Raw genomic sequence first — 12,748 nt, forward strand, 5'->3', positions numbered from 1 at the left:
TTTTATTACACATAATTCATACTAGAAAGAAACCCTACAAGGGTGAAGAATGTGGCAAGGCATATAACAAGTTCTATTTTTTTTTTTTTTTTTTTTGAGATGGAGTTTCAACTCTTATCACCCAGGCTGGTGTGCAACAGCACAATCTCGACTCACTGCAACCTCCACCTCCTGGGTTCAATCCATTCTCCTGCCTCAGCCTCCCAAGTAGAGGGGATTACCAGTGCCCACCCCCATGCCCAGCTAACTTTTGTATTTTTAGTAGAGACAGGGTTACGCCATGTTTGTGAGGCTGCTGTCCAACTCCTGACCTCACATGATCCACCCACCTCGGCCTCCTAAAGTGCTGGAATTATGGGCATGAGCCACCATGCCTGGCCACAAGTTCTTAATTCTTAAGAGACATGGTGATAATTCATGCTGAAGAGGAACTCTACAAGCATGAAAGATGTGACAGTGCTTTTATCAACACCTCCATCCTTTATATATATAAAAAATTTATACTAGTCTGAAACCCTAGAAATATATAAAATGTGAAACAGCCTTTATATGGTTGCCATTTTTGATAGTAAGATAATTCATACTGGCAAAATTCCTACAAGCATGAAGAATGTGGCAAAACTTTTAGTCAGTGTGTACACGTTATTTCGCAGGAAAGCTAGTATCCTTGAGAAAAATTGTACAAATATAAAGACTATGGAAAACCCATGAATGCCTACTCACATCTTACTCAACATAAGAAAGTTCATAGTTAATAAAAGCATTAAAAGTGCAATTACTGTCAAAAAGTCTTTCAGAAAATATAAGCCTTTAAAGCGAAGAAGAGTGTTTATTCTGAAGACAACTATTACAAATTTAGAGGGGGTTTATTGCACACATTTTGTACTAGAGGAAAACCCTGAAGCAGTTGCTCCAGCTTTGCTCAACGTTAGGGAACTTATATTGGAGAAGAGTCTTGCAAATGTAATGAATTTGGAAACACTTAAAAAAAAAAAAAGTACAGCTCAGAAAACACCAGAGTTTATACTAAAATATATTTTTGCAGATGCAGTCAACATGAAAAAATATTTAATTCAAAATTAATTGTATGTACATATCAGAGAATTAAAGAATAAGGCACTGACACTTCCGACATTACACTAAATAAGAGTGTTGAGTATAAAAATGAATTCACAGCTAAAGTTGTTAAATTATTCATGTATAACTTTAAAATATTTTTTTTGAAGCTTTGTAATTACATTGAAACTATACTGGTTTCCTTGAAAACAATTTTTTGAAAAGTGAATAATGATGTAATACAGCTTTCAAATTACTTTATGCTGTTACTTTATTTCTATTGTATTCACATGTGAATGTATGTGATCAATTGTCGCTGCATCAGAGATATTAGAGATTCTTTATTGAGCATTCTTTATGACCTTTTCTATAAAAGAGTAAGGACATTAAAATGTAAGATGCATGATGAAAATATAAGTGGAGAAGCTCATTGTAGTTAACCTGAATTAAGTAATGTTTAAGGTAGATGTTCAGAGTAATACTTTTCTACATTATACTGAGAGAAAGAAATTATAAATTATAGTTAAAGTATATCAATTATTGTATTATTTTACTAATTTTACTGTTATGTAATAAAATGCAATATATTTAAAAATTGTTAGATTATGTGTGAACTTAATTTATATTTATTTATTTATTTATTTAACTTTTCTTTTGAGATGGAGTCTTGCTCTCTCACCCAGGCTGGAGTGCAGCAGCATGATCTCAGCGCAATGACTGCAACCTCCGCCTCCCAAGTTCAAGAAATCCTCCTGCCTTAGCCTCTTGAGTAGTGGGGACTACAGGTGCGCGACACCACTCCTGGCTAATTTTTGTATTTTTAGTAGTCACAGGGTTTCCCCATACTGGTCAGGCTAGTCTCGAACTCCTAAGCTCAAGCGATCCACCCACCTCGGCCTCCCAAAGTGTTGGGATTACAGGTGTGAGCCAATATGCCCGGCCTAATTTTATTTTTTACCGTCTTAAAACTATTGTGCATTTAATGAAGCATTATTATGCCACTAACTTTAACCTATCCCACCATACTCAATGGTGTAAGTAAAAGATGGAAGAAGTATATTATTTGGCATATAGTGGACTACCATCACTAGTAATCACTTTGCCAGTAGCTTTAAACTGCAAATGAATTGAAGAATATTGTTCCCATTAGTTAAATTTTTAATCTTTTTTCGTAATTTATTATTACTATTTTTGAGTATATAGTGTGTGTATATATGTCTTACAGAGCATATTTTGATTCAGGTATACAATATGTAGTAATTAGGGTAAATAAGGTATCCATCACCTCTAGTATTTATCCTTTCTATTCCAAAGAGTGTAATTATACACTTTTAGTTATTTTAAAATATCCAATTAAATTGTAACTGATGACAGGGTTATTTTTATGGTCATAATAAAAATTATACAGATATATAAATAGAATATGGGCTGGGCGCAGTGGCTCATGCCTGTAATCCCAGCACATTGGTAGGCTAAGCTGGGCAGATCATGAGGTCAGGAGTTCAAGACCAGCCTGGCCAACATTGTGAAACTCTCTCTTTACTGAAACTACATAAATTAATTGAGTATGGTGGTGCACCTGTATTCCTAGCTACTCAGGAGCCTGAGGCAGGAGAATGGCTTGAACCTGGGAGGTGGAGGTTGCAGTGAGTTGAGATAGCACTACTGCACTCCAGCCTGGGTGACAAAGGGACACTCCATCTCAAAAAAAAAAGAAACTGAGCACGGTGGCTCACACCTGTAATCCCAGCACTTTGGGAGGCTGAGGCGGGCGGATTGCCTGAGTTCAGGATTTCAAGACCAGCCTGGCCAACATGGTGAAACCCTGTCTCTACTAAAAATAGAAAAATTAGCCAGGCATAGTGGCACACACCTGGAGGCTGAGGCAGGAGAATCACTTGAACCTGGGAGGTGGAGGTTGCAGTGAGCTGAGATTGCACTGCTGCACTCCAGCCTGGGTGACAGAGTGAGACTCCTCAAAAGAAAAAAATATATATATATAATTTTTACATTTCTGAGTCCTGAAAAATTATTAATAAATATTTGTTACATAGTTTTCTTTGAACATGTGGTCTCTTTGCCTGCAAACGTAAATACTTTTAGTTTTAATTTTCATAGAGTAAAATATACACATACTCCTCTGAAGATAAACCTTAGGTGTAAGAAATTATGGAGTGTGTTTGGTGAGTATGCATTCTTACATATTTTTAGAAGAAAAGCACAATTATTGGAACAAAACAATTTTTAATTAGGTGACTAATGGAAAACTAAATGCCTTGAATATGCTGAAAGCAAATGTATACTTTATGCTTTGTATTGAATTTATTAATGTAAAATGTTATGGCTTATGGCTTGGATTCTCCCCAGAATAAAGCACAGGCAACTTTGTCTCCAGAAATAACACTCTTGAGTACAACAATAAAAGCCCTCTTCAAACACACACACGCAATTATTTTTAACGCTTATTTTAATAAAAATTAAACCAAAATTGAAAAATTGGATATATTTTCATTGTTCTATTTGTGTGTGAATGTATAAAATGGCACATAAAGGAAAAATAATTTAAGCCAGAAAAAAGAGGTTAGTTAATATTTGTAATGAATAAAACTGGAAAGTAGTTCATTATTATTTGCAGATGACATTTTTGTTTATGTAGATAACAAAACAGTAGAAAGACTTTTAAAAGTTTATTCAGGTGAGTAGGCAACATTCTAAGATAATACCCTGGATTCCCAGTCTGTTGCACACCTACTGTGTAATACTTTCCTTTTGAGTATAGAAACATGTGTGACTGTGGTGGGAAATCACTCATGAAATTAGGTTACTCATGTGTTGACTTTGTGTTTACCAAAATGGATATTATCCTGATTGTGCTAAACCTGTGGGCCATGTTGTAAGCTGCTTATGGTGGCCACATGAAGGAAACATGTTTGTATGTTGTCATCATTTCTACCTTCCTCATGTTGCTTCCAGTAGGGAGAATAAGAGGATCCTATGGCAGAGGGAAGAAAAGGGAATCTCATTCATGCAAGAAATAATCACCTCTCACCTGGGATAGCTTAAGAAAAACAGGAGACCACAACAGGCCCGCATTAATGAAAGGAAAAAGGTAATCCAGGTAAAAGTGCCCACTGTCATTATGGAACAACATTTAGTAAGCTGCAGTGAATGATCAGCTTCTGGGATACCAATAGTCTACCAACAAGGCTGAACTCATTCTAACTCAATCAGCATGTCTGCACCATTCTGGTGACCCGGGTTTACACTACTCATTACAGAAATACCATGAAGACCAGTGGTTAATGTCCTAGAACTGAACTTACTTTAAATCATACCTAATTGTTTTCACATTTGAAAAACCTTAAATGCAATGAATTCATAAACAATTCTAATTATACATGATTTTACTATACTATAATAAACTATAAACAATATGAATATTTCTTGAACGCATAATTATGTAGACAGTTTAAATTAACATGATAAAGCAATTAGAGAAAACATTTCAGATGGGATAAAATTAATCAAAATCACATATTTTCAATGACGTGGCTTAATTGCCATGCTTTTGGAAATGGCCAGATGACTAACAAGAAACAAAAACAAGATTTTGACTTCGCTCATTGTTTTGACCTTTTGAAATCTAAAATCCTGGCTAAAGTATTCAAAGGGAGTATTTTATAGTTGGCTTCCTTGAGTTTCTAATTCAATAAAGGAAGAATTTTGATAGGCAGGAAAATGCACACTATAGACACACATTGCTCGTCTCTGATTTAACGCTGAAAAATTGAAGATTGTAAATGTAGTCTCAATTTAGAGTAAATTAATGAAAGATTTGTTTTTCAAAACAAAGCAAATGTATAAAATTAATGCTAACAGATGCCATTAGCTGCTAAACAATAGTATGACTAAATTCAGTAAGTATCTAGCCATGAAAATAACAGCCCAATTAAACGGAGACCCTAATAGCTGCATGTGAAAAGCATTGCTGTGCAGTGTGGTGCACCTCCACTCAGCATTTTCTTCTGCCTCTGCACAGAGATACCAATTTCCCCTGAGTGACTCAGGGTGCATACTGGGAACTGAGAATGCTGTGTTCAGAGTGATTGCTGAAAACATAGTTAATGCACTTCTTTCATATGATAATAAAATGTTATAAATTTTACTCTGCCTCAGAAAAGCTTTTAGTTAAAGATTATCTATAGTACTCAATTTAGCTTAATGGAAAATGTAAATAGTCCAGATAATTCAGACACTTAAGTGTCAAGGAAATCCCATAAAACATATTTGAATAAGATAAAGTCTTCTTAGCTAACAATTTTATATTACAGGTAAATATAGAAGAAATAGAAAAACAGTACTTTCATTGCAGTAAACTGAGGAATGAAGAGACCTATACGGAGTACAGGAGGATTTTTTAATTTTAGTTATGCACCAGCTCAGAGGATTCACATCCAAAAGCTGAGCATTGAACAAAGATAGAGTGGGGTTTTCAGAAGCGGCCTTACAGAAGCAAAACAACAGCAGTTAATCATACAGGAACAGGTCATGTAATCTATAGCATAACATAACTTGTGACCTAGCCGGTAGCCTTGTAGCTGCATTAGAAGAAAAACAAGAACTGGCTAAATACAGACATTTGTAAAACATAATCATGCTTAAGAAGCCTGGGAAAAAAGTAACAGTAAAAGAACCTGTCTCTCTCTTTGTTTTTTCCTTCAACCTTGCTCTGGAAGGGAGGCGGATGTCTGGAGCCCATTCCTTTGGACTTGGCTGTTCAGACAGTGTTATCTTCTAACTATTTGAAGTGAGCTGCTAGGCAGAGGCAAACTTGTTCTTTTCTTTTTAACCTTTGCCTTGCCACATTCTGGGCCTTAGCTTTTACTTTTCTTGGGGTGAATAAATGCAGTACTTATTATTTTTAAACTTCTGCCTCACTTTAAGCCAAATAACAGTGTTTGACATGTGAGTTACAGCCAAACAAGTGCTCTTCATGATCACTGTTAAAGCAGCAATAGCACCACATGCTTTCCTGGTACCTACTGGCCTGTTTTCCACCGATATAAAGTGGAGAAGGGATTGAAATAGCAAAGGAAGGTGATATAAATTGAATACCTATATGAAATACAATTTTAAATAAAAAATAGCATTTGATGTTGTACAACTATAGGTGAGACTATTAGTGTGAGGTCATATTTTTACTTGTATTGACAAAATAACCATTCTCAATATTCTTATTTAGAATAATATTCCCTTTCTTCTGTATATTTGTTAGCTTTTGATCAAATATTTTGGGAGCTCAATAGAAATTAACATAATCTGTATTTTACCACAAGCATTATTGATGCATATGCTTGTTTTTCTTAAAATTCATTAGCTTTTCACGAAAGATTTAGACTTTTTTTTTTCAGTGTGTTGTTTATTGCTTAGAAGTGGCTGTCCTGCCAGAAAACTGCTATTCTCAGCTATACCCACATTGACTAATAGTGAATGGAAGTGAAGTGGGTAAAAAGCAAATGTGTCTTCTCTGTATCTTTTTTCACTTATTGGCTGGAAAGCAGAGGGATGCAGAAGATAAAAGAATATGTAATCCCTGAAAGATCATGAAGAAGCTCTCTTAGCCAGACCAAAAACCCAATAGGGGATTTTTTTTTTTTTCCTCATTATTTTATTGTCTGCTTCTATGAGTTTAATTTTTTTTTTTTTTTTTTTTTTTTTGAGACGGATTCTCGCTCTGTTGACCAGGCTGGAGTACAGTGGCCTGATCTCAGCTCACTGCTACCTCCACCTCCTGGGTTCAAGCAATCATTTTTCCTCAGCCTCCTGAGTAACTGGGATTACAGGTGCATACCACACACCTGGCTAATTTTGGGGGGTTTTTTTTTGTTTTTTTTTTTTGAGACGGAGTCTCGCTCTGTCACCCAGCCTGGAGTGCAGTGGCGTGATCTCGGCTCACTGCAAGCTCCACCCCCCGAGTTCACACCATTCTCCTGCCTCAGCCTCCCGTATAGCTGGGACTACAGGCACCCACCACCTCGCCCAGCTAGTTTTTTGTATTTTTTAGTAGAGACGGGGTTTCACCGTGTTAGCCAGTATGGTCTCGATCTCCTGACCTCGTGATCCGCCCATCTCGGCCTCCCAAAGTGCTGGGATTAGAGGCGTGAGCCACCGTGCCCAGCCAATTTTTGTATTTTTAGTAGAGACGGGGTTTCACCATGTTGGTCAGGCTGGTCTCGAACACCTGACCTCCTGATTTGCCCACTTTGGCCTCCCAAAGTGCTGAGATTACATGCATGAACCACTGTGCCTGGCGAGTTTAATTTTTTTTCACACTTTAGACACTGGATTATGTGGGCCAGGCACAGTGGCTCATGCCTGTAATCCCACCACTTTGAGGGGCCGAGGTGGGTGGTCCACTTGAGGTCAGGAGTTTGAGACCTGTCTCTACTAAAAATATAAAAAGTAGTCAGGCATGGTGGAGGACACCTGTAATTGCAGGTACTGGAGAGGCTGAGGCAGGAAAATCGCTTGATCCCAGGAGATGGAGGTTGCAGTGAGCAATGAAGATCCAGTTTTATTCTTATTTGACTTAGCACATCATTCAGGTTCATGAATGTTGTTGAAAATAAGAAGACTTTCTTATTTTTAAGGGCTGAATAGAATTGCATTGTGTACATATATCACATTTTCTTTCTTCATTTACCTATTGATGCACATTTAGGTTGATTCCATACCTTAGCTAATGTGAGTAACCCACTTCCTTCCTTCTCTTTTATTTTTTTATTTTGTTTTGTTTGAGAAGGAGTCTCATTCTGTCACTCAAGCTGGAGTACAGTGGCACAATCTCCGCTCACTGCAGCATCCACCTCCCGGGTTCAAGTGATTATAGTGCCTCAGCCTCCCAAGTAGCTGAGATTACAGGTGTGCACCACCACAATTGACTAATTTTTGTATTTTTATTAGAGGCAGGCTTTCACCATGTTGACCAGGCTGCCTTTCATTTGTTTGTATATTTCTTTCTTCCTTTCCTTTTTTATTCTAGAAGCATTTTAATTTCAAAATATAAATTATGAATGTTAAAAACCTCCATTTCTCTGTCTTTGATTACTATTATGGTTGATGAAAAATAAGTTTTTTTGAAATTTCCCAGATAAACGTTATTGTTTGGACGAACGGAGGCAAGATGGCGCAGTTCCGGGTTCTTCACTGTTAACTTTCTCGTGCCCGGGAAAGACAAGGGTCGACTGCACAGGCGCAACCCAACCTCCGACAGAGAAAAACCAGAACCCGCCTAGCCATGTCTATGGCCCGGCCCCGACCCGCCTATGTCCCACCCACTGCCCTCCCACTCCCAGGCCCAGGACATAAAAGCTGCTCCAGGTGAGAGTGCTGCGCGATCTTCCTCAGCCCCCACTCCTGTGGGGACTACATTAGGAACCTCGCCCCAGAGCTCCACCGGGTGACTCCCCCAGCCTCCCCTGCCGGAGACCGACGGACCTCACCCCTCCCCCACAAAGCTGGCTGACCAAAAAAAAAATAAATTTGCAGTTTTGCTCCTAGCCTTGCCTACTGGCTGGTCCTTTAATACTCGCCCTGGTGAGCCTAGAAAGCAAATCAGTTTCCTAGAAAACAAATCCGTTTCCTAGAAAGTAAATCAGTTTCCTAGAAAGCAAATCAGTTATTACTTCATTATTAATATAACGAGATAATATAGAAATGAAAATGAGTATTTGTTAGTAAAACAGCAATTATCTAGCTCCTGGTAGTCATTTAATCTCTCACCTAGTCTAGATAGAACTTCTATCAAGACAAGAACTCTATTTTGTTTTCAAGGGTATGTGATGTAAAATCACAGTCTTATCTTTTTGTCTTTGTGGCAGAAGTCGGCTATTAATGGTAATAAAAAACAAGTCTAGGTCTCTTCTTTTTAGAAGACAGATGGTGATGATGAAGCAAATACAATGGTATATGGTACTTGGCCACATTTCAAATGGGATAGAACAGTCACTGAAGTGCCACAGGTGGCTCTTATTTGCCAGGTCAAATCTTCTTTATGAGGAAGGCTCAGTCCACTTGTGTCAAACATTTTTGGCAGTTCCTAGATACATGAAAAAAAACCTCACTGTGCTTGTTTTATGAGACCAGAATTAAAAACACCCAGGTGCCAGGTTATTAAAAACATTTTTACACTTATGGAAAAAAAATGTGATGTGGTGTGTGGCTTGGTTTGAGTAAATCTTCACTGAGCTAAGTAACTGATTGGATTTACCTAACCTGAAGGAAAAGAAAATGGAAATCACCTCTGAACAAGTTTATTTTATAGGCTTCTTTCTGTACACATAGATATAAATAGAAAATAGGTGGCTAGATAAACATATACACAAAAATTGAGTCACAGGGGTATGTCTACGTAATGTTTATTTGTGCATAAACACGACACAAAAAAAAGCCTCAGAAATAAAGTAGGTCAGATGACATCTCCGTATTCTACCCCTGAAGCTGAGGTAAATTAAATAAGCAAATTAGCAGAACCCAGATGATTCCAAACAGCCAGTTTGCATAGCCCAGGTGATTCCAACCAGTGAAGTAGATCAGCCCAAGGCAATCCAATCATACAATTATTTGAATAGAGACTGTGGCTTCATTAAGGCAGGCCCCAAATGGTGATGTGAACAGGACATGCACACTCTGAGGAGACATGCAGGGTGCTGAAATACTAATCTGGATAGATGTGTTACATGGGTTTGTTTTCAGCTTATTTCTACGGCTTTGCCCTTGAAGATAAAGCTTTGTTGATATTTACATAAACAACATTGTATGGCTGTGTTCCATTCTGACATGTTATTTAGCAAAAGAAAAAAGGTAATTCTACATCAGCATCTTTAGTGCATGCTAGAAGATTAAAAATGTCTTTTGGGGAACGTGTTTTGTATACATAAATATTTAGATGGAAATATTTATGTAATTCTTTATGTATTTGTCTTCTTATGTACATTTATATCTAGATGTATCAATCTTTGTATTGATATGCATTGCTATGAATAGTAAGATAAAAGTAACTTCCCCCCCCAGGCGCAGTGGCTCATGCCTGTAATCCCAGCACTTTGGGAGGCAGAAGTGGGCAGATCACCTGAGGTCAGGAGTTCGAGAACAGCCTGGCCAACATGGTGAAACCTCGTCTCTACTAAAAATACAAAAATTAGCCAGACCGGGTGGTGGGCAAAGGAACCCCAGTTACTTGGGGGGCTGAGGCGAGAGAATCGCTTGTACCCGGGAAGCTGAGGTCGTAGTGAGCTGAGATTGCACCACTGCATTCCAGCCTGGGCATCCCAGCGAGACTCCTGCAGGGGCCATTGAAAACAATATGCTAAGAATAGATAAGGCTCAAGGACAGTATCTCTAGCTAGTTGCATTTTTAATGAACTCCAGTAGTCAAGGACAGTATCTCGAGTTGAACTTTTAATGAACTCTAGTAGGCGCCAAGAAGGCGGACAAATAAGGAAAAGCTTAGAGACAAGGAACTAAGCAGAAGGTTACATCTGGGTGCAGAAAGTTTGTTTTGCATTGTGCTATTTTTGCTGACGTGGATTTATGGAGTATAAATAAAGTGAGGCGGAGGCTCTAGGCGCAGCCGCCATGTTCTCTGTTTGTCTTTGTCTCTTGTGTCTGTTCATTCTCCGCTGTCCTCAGCGTTGCCCCCAATAAGTGGCGCAGCGAGCAGGGTCCGCACAGGTGAGTAGCGGGGAACAAGAAGGGGAACCCCCTAGGAGCGGGTAAAGCCCGGAGATTATTAAGGGGAACCTTCTTAAGCTTTCATTATGGGGAATTCCAGTTCCTTGGCCTCAGAATATTTGAGATTATTACAAGGGCTTTTACTTTCAATTGGGGTTGATGCAAAAGGGAGAACTTTGCGGAAATTGTTTGCTCATGTGGAACAACATTGCTCTTGGTTTCAATATCAAACTGAAGTACAATTAAATAAATGAGAGTGACAACAGGTTGTTAAGACCCTTCATCAAGTACACCAGTGCGGCGATGTAATGTCGGCACCTTTGTGGGCCCTCTGCAACTCTATTACCCAGGCCTTGGAGCTCTTAGAGACAGACTCTGAAAAAGGGGAAGGTGGGGATGAGGAGTCTTTGAAGTCTCAGATAGTCATTTCCCCTCCTTTAGGTAATCCTGTAACTGGAGGAGAAGGTCCTTTGTGTGATAATGTGTCTCATGAAAAAGAATCAGAAATTCGAAAGGAGCTTCAGCAGGTTGTTCAATTGTTACAACAAATTTTACAATTGCAGTTATCTCCCCCTCAACCTTCTCCTCCACCCACTCCTGTTTTTACTTTTCCCGTGGTTCATCCACCCTCATCGGCACCCAAGGTGGAGGACAAGGACAGTTTTCCCCCACCGCCACTGCTGGTGGGAATGCTGCCTCGTTCAGGCACGGTTTTGCTGTCCCCGCTTCTACTGCTAAGGCTGTAATTGAGGTATTGGATTCTCAAGAGGATGAGGATCCTCTACAATTGTTCCCCATTACAAGGCAACCTTTTGGCACTAATGATCAATTTCCTCAAGGAGGTATAAATGTGCAGTATAATGTCCTTCAATTTAAATTCCTTAAAGAAATGAAAGCAGCTGTAGCTAATTATGGCTCTCAATCTCCTTTTGTTCTGAGAATTTGTTTTTGCCTCTTAATTGGGAGACCTTGGGGAAGGCTGTTTTGGACCGCTCTCAGTGGCTTCAGTTACATAGTTGGTGGCTGGAAGATGCTAAAGAACAGGCCTGCCATAATGCTGCTAAAAATCCTCCAGGGCCAACAGAGGAGCAATTAACAGATACTGGTCAGTTTGCTACCATAGCGGCTCAATATGGACTCAATGATATGGCATTATCACAAGTTAAAGGACTGTTTTTAAAGGCTTGGTGTAAAGTAGAATCATCAGGGAAAACTGCCTTGTCTTTTGTTAAGGTTTTGCAGAGTGCCAATAAACTTTATCTTGATTTTGTTGCTTGGCTCCAAGATGCTGTAATAAAGACTGTGGGTAACGGGGCAGCAGGCAAAATCCTGATAACCACACTAGCTTTTGAGACTGCTAATCAGGAATGTCAAAGTTTGTTGCACCCTCTAAAGGCTGCTGGAAACTTGCAAATAGAAAATTTTATTAGAGCGTGTGCAGGAGTGGGAGGGGCTGCCTATAACACTCAGTTGTTTGCTGGAGCTCTATCTAAGGCGCTCATGAGAAAAAAGGGAGTTTGTTTTCAATGTGGAAAGACCGGTCATTTAAAAAAAAAAAAAAGAGTGCCGTAAACTATCTAATAAGAGCGACTCCTTAAGAGTAGGATCTAAAAAGCTTCCCACTGAGCCTTGTCGTCGTTGCGGCAAAGGGCGACACTGGACTAATGAATGTCACACTAAGGTGGACAAAGATGGTAATCTTTTAACCTCTGGATCAGGAAACTTGCAAAGGTGCCCTTCAGCTTGGGGCAACAACAACAATACAAGCCCTCTTCATTTGCAATTTCCAGTCAGCTCGGAGGTCCAGCATCAGCAAGCCATTCCGGGCGAGGTGGCGGGCGCCTGTAGTCCCAGCTACTGGCGAGGCTGAGGCAGGAGAATGGCATAAACCCGGGAGGCAGAGCTTGAAGTGAGCTGAGATCTGGCCACTGCACTCCAGTCCGGGCAACAGAGCAAGACT

The 12,748-nt window shown here is 39.2% G+C and overlaps 1 protein-coding gene across 1 annotated transcript in view; it reads left to right on the forward strand.

Annotated features, from left to right (window-relative positions):
* Positions 1-755, forward strand: part of LOC105505200 (zinc finger protein 626-like) — a 30,782-nt gene extending 30,027 nt beyond the window's left edge. Inside the window, 3 exon segments of the mRNA XM_011932999.1 lie at positions 14-70; positions 543-595; positions 598-755. Of these exon segments, the coding sequence (XP_011788389.1) occupies positions 14-70; positions 543-595; positions 598-755 (268 nt within the window).
* The last annotated feature ends 11,993 nt before the right edge of the window (positions 756-12,748 follow it).

This window comes from Colobus angolensis, unplaced genomic scaffold (genome assembly GCF_000951035.1).
Source record: "Colobus angolensis palliatus isolate OR3802 unplaced genomic scaffold, Cang.pa_1.0 Scaffold99, whole genome shotgun sequence".
Taxonomy (NCBI): domain Eukaryota; kingdom Metazoa; phylum Chordata; class Mammalia; order Primates; family Cercopithecidae; genus Colobus; species Colobus angolensis.